Source organism: Leptonychotes weddellii, chromosome 3 (genome assembly GCF_054177405.1).
Source record: "Leptonychotes weddellii isolate Sample4059 chromosome 3, ASM5417740v2, whole genome shotgun sequence".
Taxonomy (NCBI): domain Eukaryota; kingdom Metazoa; phylum Chordata; class Mammalia; order Carnivora; family Phocidae; genus Leptonychotes; species Leptonychotes weddellii.
Window position 1 is genome coordinate 18,829,012 of NC_138371.1, and position 22,302 is coordinate 18,851,313.

The 22,302-nt window shown below is 46.2% G+C and overlaps 1 protein-coding gene across 1 annotated transcript in view; it reads left to right on the forward strand.

Annotated features, from left to right (window-relative positions):
• Positions 1-1,126: 1,126 nt before the first annotated feature.
• The window catches only part of MARCHF4 (membrane associated ring-CH-type finger 4), a 109,386-nt gene continuing 88,210 nt past the window's right edge, over positions 1,127-22,302 (forward strand). The window contains exon 1 of the mRNA XM_081815465.1: positions 1,127-3,945. Coding sequence (XP_081671591.1) covers positions 3,421-3,945 — 525 coding nt within the window. The 5' untranslated portion in view covers positions 1,127-3,420. The remainder of the gene's footprint in view (positions 3,946-22,302) is intronic.

Sequence of the window (22,302 nt, forward strand, 5' to 3'; positions counted from 1 at the left end):
AAGGGGTAGTTTTCTTATGATTCATAGGGCAGAACTTCATGTCAGTGATATTTTGGTGCAGAGATTTTGCATGCTTCTCTGTCTATGGCTCCAATATTTCTAAAGGCATTACCACAGCTGTGTAGATGACTCATTGGGATAGCTTGCCCAAGTCTATGACCCTGGAGGTGTGTGTGTATTGAGGGGGAGGGAAGTTATGAAGAAAGGCAAGAAAGCAAACCTAAGTTTTAAATGACCAAAGTCTACAACTCTAAGTACTGAGTTATTTATATAGACCACTTTAAGTTTTCTTTTTCTTGCTCTTCACATTTGGGGAGACCTTACTACTCACTAGAAACTCCTTGACAAGGAGGGGGTAGGGTGACATGAGTCAGAAACAGAAATAAAAAAGGAAATTAAAATCCATTTCAAATTACCTCTTGTCAGCAGCTTAGTGAAAGGCTTGGATGGAGGGAGGCTGGAGATATTGGTTAGGAGGAGGCTGTAATATTGCTCTGGGTTCTTATGATTCACAATTGGAAGAGGTCTATAGCTTGGAGTAATGATGACTTTGATGATGGTGATGGTGGTCATATTCCATTCAACAAATATGTATTGAGCACATACTACATGCCATCACTGACCTAGGCACATATGATTAAAATGGACCAAAACAACAACAACAAACAAATCCTGCCCTTTGGAGCTGAATTTCTAGAAGAAACTAGCAAAAATGGTGCTGGCATCCCCCTCCCTCTTTGAAGCGTTTCTTCTCATGAGTTCTTAGTCATGAGGGACTTAATCTCCACCGAGTCCCAGAGTTAGTGAGAAAATCACAAAACTTTATTTTTTCCAAAGCCTGCAGACTGATATCTGCTTACAATGTTTATGAGCAGGGAAACGGACTCTGGTTGAGATGTAGAAGGCTCTGTGTATGCGTGTTGAGAGGGCTGGTGATAATGGACATTGGGAAGAAATTCTACAACCTTACTATCCACACTTTCCAGCTGGGGGAAAATGTACCCTGAATTGCTCCTTTCCACCCCACTTGCCTTTCTCCCTTTCTTGCTCCCTCCTCCCTTCCTTCCTAAATCCCTCCCTAGCCTCCTTCCTTCCCTTTCCCTTGGTCCCTCCCCATCCCCTTCCCTCGAACAGTTCTCTTCTCCTCTCTCTCTCTCTCTCTTTCTCTCTCTCTCCCTAGCCTCTTTTCCTCTTGGCCCCTTTCCCTCCTCCATCCCTCCGCGGCGTCTGCGTCAGGCCCCTACTTGCGTGACGCGCGGGGTCTGGGTGGGAGCTGTCCACTCGCCTGGGGTGCTGAATGCAGCAGCGGCGGCCGCGGCGGCGGCGGCAGCGGCGGAGATAGCTGAGAGCCTTCTCCGCTGCAAGAACCTTGTTTCCATTTCTCGGACGGTCAGCTCACCGCCCCGCCACCTCCCTTCCAGCACCACCCCTTTGGGAACTGAGCCAGGGGGGCAGCAGTCGCGGCGGCGGGTGCTGAGCAACGGCGGAAGACGAGACAACACCTGGCAGCAGCCTGGAATCTGATTTGCTTCCTCTCGCCTTTTATAAGAGATATATTTATATACGGCTTTGAGGAGTCGCGAGGACCAAGCCGGAGCCAACTGCTGGCTGTCTCCCACCTCGGCCACACTGCTTCGTTTCCCCCTCCCCACCTGCAACTGGCACCGCAAACAAGCCTTACCTCGTTGCATCTGCGAGGAGGTAGCAACAGCGAGCCCAACCAGCCGGAGGCAGCGGAGAGGAGGGAGGGGCGTGGGGGGGGGTGGCAGAGAGCCGGCCGAGGCCGCCCTTGGTGGGGGTAGCGGGGGCAGAGCTGCCGTGAAGACCCAGCAGCCGCCCTCCTCCACCCCCACCCCTCCAGAAGCACTCTTTCCTGATTATTTGAGAACCGAATTATTATTCTTCCACTAGTTTTATTTCATTTTTTATTGCCCCCCCTCCTCACTCCCCAGCCGCCCCCACCCCTACGCCTGCCTCGCCGCTGGTTGCATGGCAGCGCTGCCCGGGAGCGGGGGCTCAGAGCCGGCCCCCAGGGAAGGAGGAGGAGGAGGAGGAGGATCATGAAGCCGGTAGTCGCGGCCGCGCCGGACGGCGAGCAGCAGCCAGAGGACGAGCCGGAGCAGCCCCCGCCCCGGAGACACCGGGACGCCGACCAGCATTCACTGCTGCCGCCACAGCAGCATCGGCGGCCGCGGGCAGACTCGGAGCAAGAGGAGGAGGGCGACAACGGCCCAGAAGAGGAAGAGGAAGAGAAGGCGAGGCCACTCACCCGCCCGGATCTGCCCTTCTCCCGGCCTTTGCCCCTCGCCCAAAGGGACCTTTGATGGAGCCAAAGAGAAGGGGCCCTGGATTTACAGACTGCCGCAGGGGTGGGCTGGGGGCTGAGATCATGTAACTACTCCTTCCTCCTGTCTCTTCCCACACGCCCCTTTTCTCTACCCCTTCTCTCTGCTCCACTGCCTCCTGTCCCCTATACACACACCTTTCCTCTAGCCAGGATCTTAATGCTCAGGAAGGAAGCGGCTCTGCAAGGGTTAAAGGATCTTTTCTTTTTTCCCCCTTTCTTTGCCCTTCCTCAGTCCATTATTCTCCCACTTCTGTTCTCCTTAATTGGCTTTACCCTCTTCCGTGCAGCCTTTTGGCTGCAGAGGCAAAGCACAAGCCCCTTGCCCAATTTCACCTGCAATCCCTACTCACGCCCCACCCCCCAACCGCTCTCTTAAAAACAACTCTGGTGCTTCTGGGGATTAATTGCCCCAGTTTTCCGCCCAGGAGAATTAAAACTTCTCCCAACATCCTCTCCTCCCCACCGTACCCCCCACCCCCCACAACCAATCTCCAGCTTCCTGAGGAAAACTATCTTTTCTCTCTGCACATACAGTACTCAATTTTTCACTGAGCTGTTTTGCCCTAAGTGCAGCTCAGTCCACTCCAAATTTGATTTATAATCGTCCCCACCCTTTTATACAAAAGAAAAGAGATTTCCCACTGCCTAGGAATTTGAGAAGAACTGAAAATATCTTCTCTTGGGAAACTTTCTGACAACTAGACCTTGATCTCAAGGCCCAAAGAGCCCTTCCTCAACATTTTTTTTTTATCCCCCTTCCCCTGCCATACCCCCAAGTCAAAGGCAAAAAAGGAGACACTCTGAGCAAAGCTAAGGTTGGTGTGGGGGGGGGGGCAAGAAAACCCTTTTTGTTGTTGTCAGGCTTTCCAGGGAGAGTTCAGAACCAGTGACTCACAGTTCTCTGTCCTGGGGGCAATTGATTTGCTACTTTGAGGGGGTGTAAGAGGAGGCAGCAAGAAAGCAGATTCCCCCCATAACACAGCTCTGCTGGGGACCCCCCCAAAACTATTCTCCTATCTTCCTTTGAAAAGACTCCAGCTGCCCCTCCTGGGCTCCCTGCTTCCCCTGGGCACATGCTGATGCCCTTGAGCAGGCTGCTCGGGTGGTGGTGGTGCTTCTGTTGTTGCTGTGCCTGGTACCGCTGTGGATCGTGTGCCCCGGCTCCCCAGATGTTGCGCCACCAGGGTCTCCTCAAGTGCCGCTGCCGCATGCTCTTCAATGACCTGAAGGTTTTCCTACTGCGGCGCCCCCCTCCAGCGCCCCTGCCCATGCACGGCGACCCCCAGCCCCCCAGTTTGGCGGCCAACAACAACACCCTTCCGGCTCTGGGTGCCGGGGGGTGCGCAGGCTGGAGGGGCCCTCGAGAAGGGGTGGGCAGGGAGACCACTCCTCTGCCACCTCCACCACCTTTGCCACCTTCTTCTGTGGAAGATGACTGGGGTGGCCCAGCCACCGAGCCACCCACCTCGCTGCTCAGCAGTGCCTCCTCAGATGACTTCTGTAAGGGGAAGGCTGAGGATTGCTACTCACTGGGCAGCAGCCTGGACAGTGGCATGAGGACCCCGCTCTGCCGCATCTGCTTCCAGGGGCCGGAACAGGTGAGACCCTTTTTCCCTTTTCCTGCTGCCTTATGGTGTCTCTAGGTCTTGCACATTACTACTCCCCTGCTTGCCCTGGGGAACCATAGTGCTGTCTCTAGTGTGAGGAATATACGTTTTAAGGGCTCCTCAATGATGTTTCTTGTGGTTAAGTTTGCCCAAAAGGTGTCTGGTAGAGCCTGTTTGGTGACTCAGTTGTACCCCAGTTTTTGAATTTTCCTTCCAATGCTAGTGTCTTCAATTCCATCCAAAAATTCCATAAGCATCCACAGAAGAGAAGATTCAGAAGTCAGAAGTGATAAAATGAAGGAACTTGGTGGTACATTCATGCTTGAAGCCAAGATACCTTTTTATCTGATTTGTTGTTACTGACATTTCCCCCAGCCCATCTTCAGTCCCAGATTCAAACATCTTCCCTCTTCGGAGGGAAATGTGCAGAGATTGTCTCCTCTTTCCCTATTCTCATAGACTGAAACACAACAAGCCTGACCCTATTCTCTTACTTTGAACTACCCCCTACCATATTACACTGACATCCTCAGCAGTATGTTTTAGTCAGCAAGGAAGAAATGGGGAGAGATTCTAGGTCCAAGAAGACTCTACAGTTTGCTAAGACACTTCTTGGAAGACTTATGTTTTTTTTTCCTAGGTTGAAAGCAAATAGGTAAGTGGGTTGAGAGTGAGTTTAAGAGATATGGAGAAGGAAGTAAGGAATCTTGTCATATCTACTCCCCTTCTCAGGCCTGAAGCACATCAACTTAGAATATCCCTTAAACCGTCCCCATCCAGGACAGGGGTTGCCAAGTACAATCATGGACCAGTCTTCCTAAGTTTGAAGGTCCTCCCTTCCCTGTTCATTCAGATTTTCACAGATAGACTCACCCCAGCCCTTTCAGCTCCACTTCCAATCTAGTGTCTGCTAGAGGCTGGAGATAGTATATGGACATTCCCCAAGAGTCATGAACTATGGCAACACTTCCCACAGAATCCCAGATAGAAAAGTCTCATCTGAAAAATCTGATCTAGTTAGTGATGCTGGAGAAGGAACATTAAATTGCACCTTGGTTAGGGTTCTGTGGTCGCATCAGCTACTTTTTCAGTAGCTTCCCAGAAGCGGAAGGAAGATTTCTGGGTGCTTCCTGAACAAGTGGGAGAGCAGTAGATGCCATGCCGGTGATCCTGAGGGGGCTCTGGCTCTTGCTGAAGGCTTGCTTTGTGAGAGACAGGCTTAGCTGATATTTTCATTCATTTTATCTTTGCTCTGAATGGGCAACATGCTTCAGGGACAGATGATAACCAGGGCCACAGCCTGGGCATTATGAGAGGAGGTGACATAGATCTCAGTGTGCATAAATGTTTCTGAGGGGCTAAGGGCTGGGTTCCTCCTTCTTATGACTAGGCTTACTGAAGTCCCAAATGAAGTCCTGCCCAGAGTTGAGGACTCTTGTTAGGTGAGGCAGTCCAGGGCACCTGCTCAGTGCCTTTTTCCAGACCTTGTCTCCACTTCCATTCATGGGCACAAGGTGGGATGGCTTGGCTGAGAGCAAGAGTGAGGCCTCATTTTGGGATGCTCCTGGTCAGCCTTTTGCCCTAATCAGGAGCCTCATCTTTTCCAAAAGAAAGAATTACTTAGCTTCCAAATTTCTTAAGCTTTTTTTTTTTCCCATATGGGTTGGCTTAGGTCTGCATGTCACAGGGGCTGCTGGGAGTGTGGCTTCTGGCAGAAACACCCTTGTCTCTAGAAAACAGCAGGACTTGGAGCCTGTTCTGGATGGTATTTCACTGTGTGAACTTCTTCAAATCACTTTATGCCTCTGGGTCCCTTTTCCAACTTCTGTGGTTTAGAGGCACCTTTTTCTGTCCTCCTTTTTTTCCTTATAAGTGTGTTGGGAGGATTCAGTAGATAATGAGCCTGAAAACATCTTGAAAGGGATTAAAATATAATGGCAGGTATTTTGATCATGAAAAAGCAGTACTTTGTTGAAAAGAAGAAGAAAAGGATCAGTAGGAATATTGTGAAATACCCGCACGTGATATGGGGTCTGGGCGGAGGTTAGGAGCTTTTATTTCTTGTTCATTATTTTTATGGTGTGTCATAAATAAAGCACTGAATAAAAAAGCTAACACCAATAAAGGAATGGGCTCTATTATTATGTGGAAGGAATAGGGGCATCGTGTTGGCATTAAGACTGGATTAAGTCAAGCACTTCCTGCATATGATGATTCTATTTGGGGGTTTGTATTATTCGTGCAGGAGCCAGGAGATTTTAATGAGATTGTGCTACAGTAGTGATAAGAGAAGCATGTGTTGGATATGAACATATTTTTCCCTCTTTTTACTCAATTTTCTTCACAGGATTTCAGTGAGGAAGGGCGACAAAGGGGAGATGGGGAAACCCTCTAGAGTAGGAAGAGACAGAGAGACAGAAAGACAGAAAGTGAAGAGCTGAGATATCAGTATCCTATTTTCTGTTCAGGGAGCCAGCTGTCCAGCAATCCTGCACATGTGGCTCTGAAGGGAGAACAGTCTGCAATCTCAGCAGCTGAATGTCTTGGTCTTTTCTTTGCCCAAACAAAGGAATCAAACAGCTCCCTAGTCATTTGCCTGCTGCTCCAGGGGCTAAAAGACTGCCCCAAATGAAGATCTGATCTCTTCCTGACAAGGGCTTCTATGCGGTAAGGGGCCACTGGAGGGTCCAACTAGTTCCAGGTTTGCACGTCTGTAATGGTCTTTACATTCATTCATTCATGCATGCGTTTACTTTAAAAATGTTTTCTGGGCACCTACAGTGTGTCAGATGCTGTTCCAGGCACTGAGTATCCAGGAGTGAACAAAACGGGTGAGACCTCTGCTGTCCTGAAGCTGACATTTCTAGTAGAGATGCAGAAACAGACCAGTCAATTAGTAGATAAAGTGATTTCAGATGGTATTGAGGACCATGATGAAAGTCAAACAGGATAATGAGTTAGACAAGAATGAAAGGGAGGTTTTGGGAAAGATGCAACTACATTAGAAAAAGTGATCAGGGACAGCCTTCCCAAGAATGTGCCATCTGAGCTGTCCCCTACGTGATGAGAAGGACCCCCTGATACATTGGCCTGGGGGAAAAGCATTCCAGGTGGAGGAAATAGCAGGTTCAAAGACCTAAGTGTGAACAAGCTTAGCATGTTTGAGAAACAGAAGAGAGGACAGGAGAAGGCAGATGGATGGTGTGTGAATAAATGCTTGGAGAGCCAACTTGGCTCCATGCTGGAAAGCTGACTGCGTAGCCACTCCCCTCCTCTCAGCCATTCATCCAGGTTGGACAGGGGTCAAGGATCCATGGAAGTGTGGGACAAGAGCCCAGTTGGCAGCTCTTGACCCTCTATTTCTGGCTGAAGCTGCACTGGTTCACTTCGATGGACCATAGTGGGTAAGCTGAGGTCTCTGAAACCAGATGGCCCCAGTTCGAGGCCTGGACAAGTAGCATGCCCGTCCGTGCTTCGGGTTCTTCCTTTGTAAGACAGGGATAATAATGATAGACCCCAACTGATGGTCATTCTGAGCAACAGATCAGTCAACACAGTTAGAGCCATGCTGCCACAGTGTTTTGCTGTTATTATCTCAGAGGGCAAGATAGTGCTCCCTCTGCCTCATTTAAAAGGAATAGTGGGCCCCAGCTCCCAGTCTAGTCCCTGGCAGGACTGCTGTGATTGTGGTCTGGTGGTGGTAGTAGATTGCTTCTTGGGCACTCACAATCCTCTAGGCGCAGAGTGCGGCTCCTCTGTTTCCATCATCAAAGGTCTTTATTAAGTAAGTGCCTCCCTAGGCCTGCTGCTCTGCCGATCAGAGTCTGGAGACACAGGGCTGATGTGGCCCTGCCCTCTGGGAGTTTCACAGTCTAACCCAGACATCAGAGACTGATAGAGATCAAGAACTCACAAACAGTGGGTCGCAGGTGAATTATAGTAATATTGGATACAAGAAAGAGATGTGTGCTTAAAAGCAGCTAGTGTGTGGGGTGCCTTTTCAGAGAGACAAGTGGGGGGAATGTGCTACCTTTTCCCCAATTAGTCAGAGAAGGCTTCTCTGTTGCTGCTGAAGACCAAGTGAGAAGCAATGGATGTAGGCTGAGTTTAGACAGCTGGAAGCAGAAGAGCTGTGAGACACATGGACACCTCGACAAAGAGGTGAAACCATCTCCTAGGCAGGGTCAGCTGTGGAGCACCTAGAGATGGGTTCAAGAATGAAATCCACCATAGCAGTGGTGGTGGGGCACCTGTTTTGGACCAAATGGAAAAGAGGAAATGAATTTGGAAGAGATGAACAGGCTTGGTTTACCTCCCTTATTCTTCCTGGTGTTTGCTTCCATGGAGCTCCACGTTCAGAAGGGGCAAGAGTAGTGTGAAATATTTTAGTCAGTGTTTTGGGTCCTGGGAGAGTAAGAGAAGAGCTTTGCAGTGCTCGGGAAAACCTGGAGATCCCAAGATGCAATCAGAACCCTGGGAATGGAGATCAAGTAGAGCATTTTAGGAGAGACCCATACAGTGTATTATTTTTCTTAGCACTATGGTTCAATTTTACATTTGTGTGTGTGTGTGTGTATGATCATTTAATTAATATCAGTCTCCATGAAGAATGGACCCATCTCTAACATTTATGGACTCTAGAACAAAAGTATAGATAGAGGCTCACATACCATAAGCCAAAATACCTAAAAGTAATAAATCCAGATAACTGTTAAATAAAATGAATTTTATCCTCCTATCCTGGCAAATAAAATGTCAAAACAACCTGGAAGACAGGTTTGAATTTAGAATTATTGGATTCCTTAGAATTCTGTGCTAGCCATATGGGGGTATCCAGCCCTTAGTCTACAAGCCACTTTGATTTTCTTTCCACTGCTGGCTACATCTGACAGCAGGATGAGCCTTTGTCACACACACACGTGGACGTTCCAGCTGGCTTGCTCAAGCTCTGTGCATACAACCCCTAAACAGCTGTCCCTTGCCCCTCCTCCTTTGAGCCCAAGGAAGAGAAACCTTGAATGTTCTGAGAGCAGGCTCATGTCTCAATACACAGGAATTCTGGGGTCCCAGGTAATCAGAGCATGTTCTAGAAGAGAGGCATAGCTCCTAGACCTCACAGATTTCCTATGGGAAGGGTACAGGTGAAGAAGGGCCAGAGTGGAGCCTTCTTCAGCAAGGGACCCTCTTGTCTGGGTCTAAGGAAGGTATGCAAAGGGGTTATAAGATCCCTAGAAGCAGCAACTTGTGTGTGTTTGCTCATCATTGGGTCATCAGCTCCCAATCTGGTGCCTGGCACCTGTTTCATACTCTGTAAGTTTTTGTTGAATGAATGATCCTCTAGAGCTCATCCAGTGGACAGCTCCACAGGTAGGGGGCTGGGGAGAAGAGACTATAAGGAAGAAAAACACTTGCCGGCATCAACTGCTGAAAATGTGCTGTGCAGAAGGGGCAGACCTGTTCTGTGGGATCACAAAGGGCAGTACTTTGGCCAACTTTGGTTTTGATAGTAGAAAGAAATTTCTATCAAAGCTGTCCCAAGATAGTATAGTCTGCCTTAGAAAGGGGGCTCAAACGGGTGACTGGAGCTAATGACTCTCAAGATCCTTTCTGAGCTTGAAAGTTGGGGTTCATTACAAGGAGATTGCTTGAGGGTCCAGAGACATTTTTAATCTAAGTGTAAAGAGATGAACTTGCATCCCTTTTCAATTCAAGGGGTCATCTCATCCCAGTATCTAATCTTAGTGTGTGCAATAGATGGCATGTACAAATGTGTCTTCAACAGAAATCACAAAGAATAATCTCTGTCCTGTGTTCACAGAAATCCTAAGTTGTTCGCAATCATCAATTTACACCGGGCACATACTAAAGTAGGAAAGCAGCATGTCATGAACAATAAGCAACAGATACTATTGTGGACCTAAGGATGCAGAACGTCCCAGAAAAGGGGAAGCCCAGTTACCCCCCCACCCAGAGTCATGAGCAGGTGTTGTCATGTTCCCCTCTTGGGTTTTCCACTGTGGTTTTTCCATTTCTACTTTGGTCAGTCCTGGTCCTGTTTAAACGGAAAGCTGCAAGGACCCTGTGCTCTCATTCTTTATTGGGAAGTGATGTAAGGATGTTCAACCTCCACCATCAGGTCCTTGGCTACTTTCCAGATTTAGCCATCTATTTTTTACACACACATACATGCACACACATGCACAGGAATAAAGCATCGAGTGCACCTGTCTACTTTGACAGAATTAAGGATTGCAGGAAGAGAGGCACCTTCTGTCTTGACAGTTGTGGAGTGATTCTCACCTCGACTGTCTGTAGATCCTCTACACAGTGTTCACTTTGGAGTCATCCTTCCTCACTTGTCAGCCTGCGTCTGGTTGTGGTGGGCTGGCTAATTTATTGGGTGTGGCTTCTAGCTGAACCCCCCATATAGAGAAGTACTTAATAAAGCTGGTAGGGCAGGAGTAAAATACGGATTTCTAAAGAGCCTGGGAGGAGAAAGGCCAGATACTAGGATTCTCTCTCTCCTCCCCTCCACCACCGCTCTCCTCTTTTCCAGCTGGTGTGTTGGAGAAGCCCAGCTGTGGCCTGTAAGTTGGGGGAAGGGGAGCAGGTTGAGGGGGGAGGGGCTACTCAAAGGAGTGTGGGAATGAGCGAGCTGCTTCTTGTTTGCTGGGAAGGAAGCCAAGTTGGAAGTGAGCCCGGATGTAAAGGAGCTGGCAAGTGAATACTGTGTGGCCTGAGCTGCACACCATCTCCCTACCGAGATGTATCATATGTAAGATAGAGTCTATGCGTGTGTATTGCATAGAGTACACATTTGATACCTCCCTCTGCGTATGTTAAAAGTAAAAATGGGGTGCACGTGGGACTGACTGCCTCATAACAAAATAGGCAAAATTGATTTAGTTACAATTTGAGTTCTAGGTAAATGCAAACTATCAGCAAAAAAGAGGATCCACAAATAGAGGCTCTGTCGAACTCCATGATTCAAGCCCCAGTCTTGGGTCTAGTTCGTTGCCCGTGTGAGGATTTCTTCAGGGGTCCTGTTCAGAGATGTTGAGGTGGACAGATCAAATTAGTTTCCTTCTTTATGGAAAGGTCACTTTGGATGTGGTTGAAGTCAATCAACATCAATTTCTCCAAAAGAAGCCTCTTGAAGCCACCCTAGTGGCTAGCATATGACTCTGCATACAGTAGGGGCTCAAAATTTGTTGATCCCTTGGTCTCCTTCTTGGCACATGTTCATTCCAGACTAATAGTGCTATCTGTGGTCCCTGGTAGATGGTATATTTGGTACACATGGTAGATGGCGTATTTGTGTGTGTGTGTGTGTGTACATGTGCACATATGTGTATGTGTCAGTATACAAATTAAAATGCCAAGCAAGAGGGATATGGATGCTCCCTTGAGACCCCCCTCCGCCCCATCCAACCTCCTTTTCAGATTCTATAATAACAAATAGTGATGATTCTTATCCTAGCAATCATAGTGATTGTTGTCCTGGCTTGAGTCCACTTGGCCAGGAGCAGACCTGTTCTTGTTCTCTTGCTGAATGATGGGAGGAACACAGGCTTTGAAGTCAGAAAGACATGAATTTAAATCCCAATTTGGGCCCTTCCCAGCTGGGTGACCTTGGGCAAGTTACTTAATCTCCCTAGACCTTGATTTCATTGTCTACAAAACAAGAATAAAATATTCCGCTTGAACACTTACCATAAGTGGTGGACATGCTGTATTAAAGTTCTAGGCACAGCAAGCTGTTCATTAAATGGGAGTGATAATTACCCCCATTCTGTCAATGTGACTCAGAGACCTGGAGTAGGGTTCCCAGATCATGCTGCTGCCTTTCCTACTACTCTCTGTTACTACAGCCTTAAAAAATCAGGTGCTCTAAGTAAGGCTGTGCTTTGACCACGGTAAACCCCAGCTGTTTTTGTGCCTGACATCAGAGGTGCGCATTCAGATCCAGTGTGTCTGTTTAGCTGACTTTCTGCCTCTGTATTGCCTGATTCAGTTCAACCTCCCTGCTCTCCTGCCCAGGTCTCTCACCCCCAACATAGTTGTCTTTATGTATCTCCATCACCGCTATGTTCCTGACAGATCTTTATTAAGCAGCACTCTCTTCTTGGCAGGAACTGTGCAGAAAGACACTTTCCTAGATTCTGAGTCCCTAGAGGCCAGGAGCAGGCTATGCACACAGAGGAGCACATAGGGGAAGTGGCAGAAGAAATGATTGCCCAACGTGTGACAGCAAGGTGTTTGCATTCAGGGTCATCCCTAGACTAGTGTTTCTTGAAAGCCTGGGATGAGATGGATACCGCAGACAGACACCATGTTAAATAATGTTGATCATCAAGTGAGGAACGCTGTTCTCTTTTCAGTTTGTTCTCATGCCTTATGATTATGTCTAGGGGAAAATCTCACTGGAGTGATAATATGTCTTTAACACCTTTTTAACACTTGTCAATTTCCTTTGTAAACAAAGAGAAGGCATCAGGCTCAGAGTCTTTGGACATCCAGTAATATCTAGCTATAATTTGTTAGTCTTGTTTTATTTGCAGTTGTATGTATCTATTCTTTTATTAATAGATTATTTTTTAAAGCAGGTTTAGGTTTGAAGCAAAACTGGAGTGAAAGTACAGAGTTCTCATATACCCGCTTGTCGCCAACCCTCCACCCCAACCTCATCCTGCACCAGAGTAGTGATTTGTTACAATGGATGAACCAACACTGACACATCATTATCACCCAAAGTCCATAGTTTACATTGGGGTTCACTCTTGGTGTTATATGTTTGAAGGGTTTTGACAAATGGATAATGGCATGTGTCTATCATATATGGTATTATTATTGTTTCATGGCTTAAAAAGTTCCCTGTGCTCCACCATTTATCCTTTTGCTCCCACCCCCTAACTCCTGGCGATATAGCCTGGCCTCTGCCAGAATGTCATATAGTTGGAATCATGCAGTATGCCTTTTCAGACTAGCTTCTTTCACTGGTAATATGCACTTACAGTTCCTCTGTGTCTTTCTGTACCTCGATAGCGCATTTCTTTTTAGCACTGAATAATATTCTATCATATAGACACAGCTTGTCTATTCCTACTTTGGTAAATGACATCAGTTTTTTATTTATGGTAGTGACAAAAGTCTCCTTTAGAAATACATTTATTGAAGTAAAAATGTAAGACATTTCAAGAAAAATGTTAAGTATCAAGTAAATAATAGTATAGATAGTACATGCATACCTTGAAAGTGTACGTGACTGAAATTTGGGTGACATTGACCTGAGCCGCATACTTTATAATAGTTCTGAAATGTTTGTGGATACCAAGAAGTGCCTCCGGAGGGGGAAATGCTGAGTCCCAGGCCATGGCCCCGGGGTAGTGCCCTGAAATCTGCATTTTCAACCACTGGCTTTGACAGTTCTAATGCAGGTGATTCAGGAAGACTGTGTTATTAGGCAACAGTTTGGAGAGGCAACCAAAGTGGGGAAGAAGAGATGCCTCCCCCAGACCTGAGGACATACAAGCAACAGGCAGGTGGGCACTGGAGGTGGAGAGAAGACACAGGACCATGTGACTAAGAAGGAAGTAACATGTGTCACTCAGGGGAGAGACAGGAAGTGATACCTCTCGCATCTCTCTCTTTCCCTGCCTCAGTGATCTGAGAGCTATAAGTTTCAAACAGGATAGCTGCAAGATGGAAAAAGCTAACCAACACAGGGCTGTAACATGAGGGAGATGCAAACTTTGATTATATTAAGATGCTGAGACTTGGAGGTTTGTCTGTTGCCCAGCTAATGTTAATTTCCCCGGCTAATACAACCATTAATTCTCACTCCTGAATTATGTTCAGAGAGTATTCTTGAGCAAAGTCAAATCAGGGGCCTCACTGGGGAAGCCCCAGAGTTCCAAGGCAAGGCAACAGAAAGTACACAGCTTGCTGTCCCATAGCTCACTGAGGACCCACAATGACATGCATCAGCTCACAAATGACACATTGCTTTTACCTACAGCTCATTGGCTGAATCTAGAATGGCTCTACCTAATAGCAGTAGGGATGGAGAGTGTCATCCTCCTGGGTGCCTGGAAAGAGAGGAAACTCAGGTATGGTGAGCTCTAGACGTCTCTCCCTCAACAGTATTAGTACCTCTCTCTTAGGGTTGTGAGAAAGGTAAATGAGAGAACACATATTGAGCATGTAGAAACTGCTTGACCCACAGTGAGCACTCAGTAAATACCAGTGGTTTTGTTACTATCTCCTCAGTTATAAAAGGAGGAGGTTGTCCTCAGAAATATCCAAGCCCCTTCTAGTTCTGCTATCCTCTTCATGCCATATCATGTGGAGGAGCAGCACCTGGGGCCGGCATACCAACTCCCTCCACCAACAGCAGTCTCCCTAGAAGAATGAACTTAGAACTGGACCTTAAAGACCAAATCAAGGAAAGAATATGGAAAATAGGACAATGAAGACTGTTCCAGGCATAAGAACAACGGAAGCAAAGAATCAAAGATGCTTTTGCAGAAAGTTAGCACAGTGGATAAGAACATGGGTCCTACATAGCCAAGCAGAACTGCTTTCAAATCCCAGTGTTGCTGTGTAGTAGTGGTATGATATTGGGAAAATCATTTACAGACCCAGAATCTTCATTTTTCTCTACTACAGAATGGGAATGATAATAATAGTATCTGTCTCAGAGGTTGCTGTGAGGTTCAAATGATAGAACACATGCAAAACTCTTGGCATAGTGTGGAATGCATACATAAGGATAAATTTGCAGATGTCCAATAAACATTAGCTCTTAATGTTGTTACCTGACCTTACTCACTTCTTCAAATTTTCTTTGAGAATTTCTGCCTTGGTGTGTGTGTGACTGTGACTGCTGATCTCAGGAGGCGCTGCCAAGACATCATCAGGTTAGATGAAACTAAATATACCCAAGCACTGCTGGTAGACTAAGTGAAAATTATCACACAGATATACATACTTTTTTTTTTAATGTGTATGAAAGCCACTGTGATGAACAAAGTCAAAAGCATCCCTCACTTTAGTGTAGCATCTTGTCAGTAAGTATATTCTCAATCAACAAATACTCAAAGTACTAGTCAAGTCACTTGAGTGTTTGTGAAAGTGACACATTAAAAGGGAGCTAAATCAAGGAACATTCTACAGAACAACTAGCCAGTACCTTCCAAAAGTGTCAAGGCCACAGAAAATGAAGAACAATGAGGGAAATGTTCCAGATTAGAGGAGTCTAAGAAGATATGACAACTACATACAATGAGTGATCTGAATTGAATTCTGCACCAAGTAAAGGACATTAGTGGGACAGTTGGTGACACTTGAATAAGGTGTGTAAACTAGTTAACAGTATCGTATCAACGTTAAGCTCCTGGTTTTGGTCACTGGTCTGTAAGATGTTAACCTTTGGGGAAGTTGGCTGAAGGGTCAATGGGAACTCTTTGTGCCATTTTTACAAGTTTTTAAATGAATCTGAGATTACTGCAAAATTAAAAGTTAAAAAATAAAAATAATTTCAATGGGTGTAGTTACTTCTACATGGAAAAATTGGGAATTACTAGTACAGAAAAAAGGCCATGATTTTGATGGTTTAAAAACCTCATTTAGAACTTGGGCTCTAGAACTTCCTAGCTGTGGGCTTTGGCCAAATCATTTAAATCCTTTGAACTTAAGTGTCTTTCGTCTGTACCACGGAGCAAATAAAAAATACTTCATAGGGGTGCCTGGGTGGCTCAGTCGTTAAGCTTCTGCCTTCAGCTCAGGTCATGATCCCAGCATCCTGGGATCGAGCCCTGCATCGGGCTCCCTGCTCGGCAGGAAGCCTCCTTCTCCCTCTCCCACTCCCGCTGCTTGTATTCCCTCTCTCGCTGTCTCTTTCTCTGTCAAATAAATAAATAAAATCTTTAAAAAAATACTTCATAGCATCATTGCAAGAATTTGAGTAGACAACACCTACTGCAGTGCATGAAGGGGCTCCCCATAAACATGAACTCTCTGTCTGGGTGCTCCTTCCACCTCTATCCAGGGAGGATGATAAACATGCCTCGCACATTTCCCGGGGTATAAGTGCTGTGTGCTAAGTGCTTTGAGATTGACAAGATGACACCTGAGGAGTGAAAGTTTTGAGTGGGCAATAAAGTTTTCCCAATATGGGATCTTAGGCATATAAACAGAGTTAATAATCATCAGCAGAAATAGCATTGGCCATTATGCAGTGGTACTTTAACAGTTTTTAACCTGACACCCCAAAAGGAGTGCTTTGGCACATTGAGTGAGTGTGTGTTGTCTATTTTGATACATCCTGTGGCAATCCCTTTGGGAGCCGCAGAATTAAGCCTCCATGGAACAATGTGCTACTTGAGAAAGAAAAGCTTTCTAGTACTGGGGCTCTGAATTCTCCAACATGTTTAGAAAACAGCTGTCCAAACCAGGCAGCTGCCCGTGAATGAGGGCTAGTGTCCGTGAGAGTGCAAAGGTGTCCTCTCCTGTTGGGTGCATGTTTGTGGGAGTGAGCGAGAATGCTGAAGGGGTAAGGGAGTGGGGGGGTTGTGCACAGGGAATACGACTATTGAATTCAGAAGAAAAAAGCATTTGAGGGTGTTGGTCCTTTCACTGCTCCAGCCTTTTGCACACCTTTGTTCCAGACAGAGCCTGGAGAGTCTAGTCTTTGCAAAATCAGTACTGATGTTTTACATAATACTTGTTGCCTTGTTTCTTGCTTTGGACACCCATTAAGTGTTTGCTAGAAAAAAAAAATCAGTTTGGGGCTTTGGAGGAGTATATGATACGATTTCAAAGGTTCTTCCTCCCCCCCAAAAAAACACATAGAGGTTCTTCATGATTTAAATTAATTTTCATCTTCCCTGTGAATGTAAAGGAAGTAAAAAAGTGTTTATTTGACATGCTAGCTGGAATTTGCTTCCAAACAATCCAGTGACTGTAGATGATACAAGACTGATCATGTGTTTAAAAGTGCTGAAATTGGGTGATGGGTTTATTGTACTATTTATCTACTTAAAAAATGTTTTATTACATTATATTTTATGGTACTTATATATTTTATAATTATATATATTTTATATATTTTTCTCTACTTTTATATGTGGTTGAAATTGTACATAATAAAAAGGTAGGACATATTTTTGCTATAAAAAGACAGTTATTAAATAGGTTTCACAAAAGGGGAGGTGGAGCTAGCTGAGGGTGGATGAGATAGCTTTGGGCACAATAATGCTGGGGACCTGAGTCAAAGACAGAACGTGAGGATGTCTCACCAGGTACTTCATTAATCTTGCTCAATGAGGGGAATACATTTGATGACCTCTTAAGGGATCTTCCATCCCCAAAGGTCATGATTTAAAGATGAAAATGTCCTGTTGTCCATTTCCTTCCTGGTCTACTTGGTCTGATGGCAGCAAAAGGATCAGTGTGACCATTGACTCAGCACAACTGGGTGCCAGGCCCTGGGAATGAGGAGGCAGGATGGGGAGCTCAGAATCTAGTGTGAGAAGCAACCCCAAGACAACATGATGGGTTCCTCGAACCAGGATTGCATCCAAGGTGTTGAAGGACCACACAGGAAGGGGGACTAGTGAAGCCTGAGAAAACAGGACAAAGATTGCCAGAGAAGCTAATCTTTGAGTGGACAAGTTGGGCTGAGAAGGAGGAATTCTCCCAGGGAAAGTGTGTGCCAAAGCACAGCAATACAAGATCTACCTCATTCTCCTCATTAGAAACATATTCCTTTCCACTTGGCCTAATCCTCTCTCCCTCTCATTGCTTTTCAAATTGCCCTGCTATGTTTTAAGACCCAGGATAGCTTTCCTCAGAGACCTGGGTGGATTAAAGTGTGGGCAGGGTGCAGAGAGGGGAGCGGTGGGTTTACTCCTCTCCAGCAATTACTCTCAATGCTAGCTTCTCTGGGCTGGGTTCTAATGGCCTTTCTGTAATAAGAGCCTCATGGTCTGGCTGTGCTTGGGAGCCACCTGCCTGGGAATAGTAATGCCACAGAAACTTGCATGGTTAATTGAACTGAGTTTTTATATGGAAGCTTCAGGAGAGTCTGGAAGGACCCTTGGGGTTCAGGAGCTTCCTTAGCCTCCAATACATGCTGAGACACTAGCTCATATTCCTGTGGTAAGGAGGGAAGAGCAGACGTTATTTTTCTCATTTTTAGAAGTGAGAAACCAGGATCCAGAGAGGTGAAGTGTTGTGTTCCTATTTTCAGACTGGGAAATACCAGTCAATACTTTACAGGAGAAAGTCATTCATCCTTCCCCCACTCCTCTTTCAGCCATAAAAATATTCGTTCATTCACTTCCTAACACACTCCTATATTGTAGTGAAGTGTTAATTTACCAGAACATTTGGAGAATGGAAGAGACTAGGGAGGGAGAATGGGCAGGGATAGGGTCAGCTCATGGTTAATTTCATTTTCTAGTTCATTCAGGGATAACCCTATAATTTATGTTATAGCTTTTATTGTTGAGAATCTTTATAAAACGTAAGTCCACCTTGCAGTGAGTTTGAACATTTCCCAAATATCTTTTATGTTGAAGGATTATTGTTTAACACTAGGCTCTGTGGTTATAGAAGGCAAAGGGAATGGAGTTCTAGCTTCACAGACCACAGATACCTTGCGGAAGTTGGTGAGTGGATTTTATTTAAACTGTGATATCAACTTGTTTCATCTTCCTCCCACAACAGGGTAGTAAAATTTCTAGTTCCTTCATTCAGCAAATATTTATTGAGCAGCTGCTTTATGCCAGAACTGTGCTAAGGGTTCTAGATATGCTAGTGAACTGGAACCTGGCTCTTGTCCTCCAGGAGCTTTGCCGTCCCATAACTGCAGTTGGGGTGATAACAAGGCAGGATGGTAAGCTGATAGTTGTGCTGAGTGCAATGGCGTGCAGGCTTGAGGATCAGGGAGGCCTTCTCGCAAGAGGAGATATCTGTGCTGGACCTGAGGTTGGCCAAGATAAGAGAGTGGGAGGGCATTTCAGGCAGAAGTAGGAGCTTTTCCAAAAAACTTGGAGGGAAGAAAGGAGCGTCACCCCCAGGAGGAATGGAAAAGCCCACTGTGCTTCAAGACACAAGCATTCACTCATCCTCCTTTCTTTACGTCATCTGGGAAATCAAGTTGGCTGCCTCCCTAGGGTGCCAACTGTGGAAGCTGTGAGTCTTGCTCGGCTTGGGGCTTCATCTGTGTGGCCTAGTCCAGCCTGGCTTCTGCCTCGCTTGGCCCCCTTGAGGAAGGGGACACAGGGGTCCATTGTGGGTGGTCACCATGGTAACCAGTATCTCAGGTGGCTGGGGAGGGCAGCCGATTGACAAAGGGGGTGTAGAAGCCCCAAAACTGCAAACATGTGGAGGTCTGTGTTTCACTGAGGTTTGTAAATAGTGTCTCATTCAAGGCCCAGGTTAGCTCTCTCTAACCTAAAGGCCATTTTCTGGCCAAAGAGTCCAAAAAAAAAAAAAAAAGTCATCAATATAGCACTGACCCCATCGTGTTTCCAGACCTTCATCTTCTCCAGCTCTCCCATCTCTCTGCGCTTGCTCCCATCTGTGGAGATCAGCGAGACACAACAATGGTACTACGTTTGCCTCTCTTTTTTCCTTGTTAAATTATCATTCCTCAGTTGCCATCAGCATTATTGCTACCTACCTTCATGCTAGAAAATGTTAACAGGTTTTGTTGCTTATAGAAGAATATGTTGGGAGAATGGGATGTCCCTTTATTTTTGAGATCAAGGGAATCAAGGTCCAAAGAAGTTACGTGATGTTTCTGTGCTACTGTTATGCACACACCTTGGACTAGGCATAGATGATACAGCCACGAACCAAACAGACAAGGCCTCACCTGTCATGGAGCTTACAGTCTACAGGTGAAGTCTGGTGGCATTCTGGCCCCAGGTCATGCTAGTGTCCTGGTAGGCCGTGGCCATCCTGGGCAAACTGCTCTAGCTTCTTGGCACAGTTCTGTTTGTAGCTCTTGCTTTCCCTCTCCTGGATAATGCTAGTTTCTTGATCAAATTTCTAGTCCCTTTCCCACTGCACTTCTGCTTCAAATATGCACAAGAGGTCCTTTTTCTGCCCTTGGTGATGTCTGGCATGAAGCAGAACTACCAGTGGTAGCAGCTATATCTGTGTTATGCCTGTTGTTGCTCTATAAACTCTCCAGACTCTGAGCAAATAATTAAGGGGTAGGACAGAACTTCAGCCCTAGTTACGCTCCAGAAATGTAATAGAGTCTTCCAGGACAAAACTATGGAATAGAGATTACCATCCCTTGCTCTTCTTATGGATGAAGAGGCTGACTCAGAAGGGTTGTAACTGCGTTGGTTTGTAGGGCTGGACTTTAGATTCTGGGCTCCTGGCTCCTAGTCCAGTGCTCTTTTTTTTTTTTTTTTAAGATTTATTTATTTATTTGAGAGATAGAGAGAGCATGAACATGCAAGCAAGGAAGGGGCAGAGGGAGACGGAGAGAGAATCTCAAGCAGACTCCTCACTGAGGGCAGAGCCTGATGTGGGGCTCGATCTTAGGACCCTGAGATCATGACCTGAGCCTAAATCAAGAGTCAGACGCTTAACTGACTGAGCCACCCAGGCACCCCTCCAGTGCTCTTTCTACTATTTAATTAAAAATAATAAATGCAGTAGTTATTTGTTAAGTACCAATGATGTGCCAATCATGGTGCTAACCCTAGGAATACAGAGAAATAAACATGGCTCCTTCTGTCAGGGACCTTTCAGTCTTGTCAGACTGAAGTATGTGAGGGAACTGTCATAAAATTAATGGTGGAGAGATGTTCTAGTTACAGCATGGGCAGAAAAGAGGGAAGGGTCAACTCTGCTCAAATGAATCAGAGGCAGGCAGCCTCATAGACATGAACCTCCAGCTGGTGCTAAGAGAATGGGCAAGAGTTCACCAGAGTTCAACCTGGCACTTGCAAAGGTGAGCTGGTGTGGCATGTGGAAGGGATACACGTGAGGAGTGTCAGGAGACAAGACGGTGAGGACCAGAGGTCCTTGAACATGTCCAGTGTGTTGCCTCCACTAAAGTTACTCCTTTCAGTAAGGAGGCAAAGAAACATCCAGACCACACCCTGACTCTACAAAAAAGAGTTCTGAGCAGTTCGCTCTCCTGCTTCTTACTGACACGGAAAAAAGCTAAATGCCTTTGGTTTGGTGACAAGCAAAGACTGCTGGGATTTGGACCTAACCAATCCTTCCAGCTTCCAGCCTCCAGCCTCAGCACCTTGACGTCCCATCAGCCACTCCAGCCAATCCCCACTGCCTGCCATTTTCCGTTCTCCAAACACACCCCTTGGCTCTCTGCCTTTTGGTTTCCATTCAAAGGCTTTGTTTCCCTTGCAACCTCTTTCCTTTCTGCCTTCACCACCAGCCCGAACCCTGACCACCTCCTCACCTGTCACCCTCACCTGTCACCTTCTCCATGAGGACTCCCTCCTACATTGCATCTCATCCTGGCCGTGCTCCCATAGATGCACTCACCACAGGCTGCCTGCCCTGTTATCACCATTGACCTTCATTTCCTTTCCGCAGTGGCAGGTGAGCTCAAGAGAGCTGATGCCACGCGTATAGCTCACTGTTGTATCACTCGCCGTGCCTAGCAGGCTCAAAAAGGCAATGTCATTAACAGAACCCAAGTCCATTAGGTGCTTAAATACTTTCATGGATCTACTCAAGAAAAGCATTTTTTTTTTCCTAACCAACATTTTCTGCTTTCTGCTAATGTGGGCGCTATGGACTGAATTGTTGCCCTCCCCCCCAATTCACATGTTGAAGCCCAACCCTCTATGTGATGATATGTGGAGATAGGGCTTTGTGGGGGCGGGTAAGAGGGTTAGGGGAGGTCATGAGGGTAGGGCTGCCATGATGGGATTAGTGTCCTCACAGGAAGACACACCAGAGAATTGTTGGCTCTACCTCCACCATGTGCAGACACAGCAGGAAGGTGGCTGTCTGCCAGCCAGGGTTCTCTCACCAGAACCCAACCATGCAGGCACCCCAATCTTGGCCTTCTAGCTTCCAGAACTGTGAGAAATAAATATCTGTTGTTTAAGCCACCAGTCTATGATATTTTGTTATGGCAGCTGAGCAGACTAATACCGTGGGGGAGGGGATCTATGAAGCGTGTTTTTAACCATATCTCAGTGGCTGGCACCTCACCCTCCTTGCCATTCCTTCAACACAGTCAGTACTGCTTCTAAGACTGGGAATCTGTCAGTGAGCAGTCAGACATGCCCTTGCCCATAAGGAACCTACCTTCTTTTATTTATTTATTTATTTATTTATTTATTT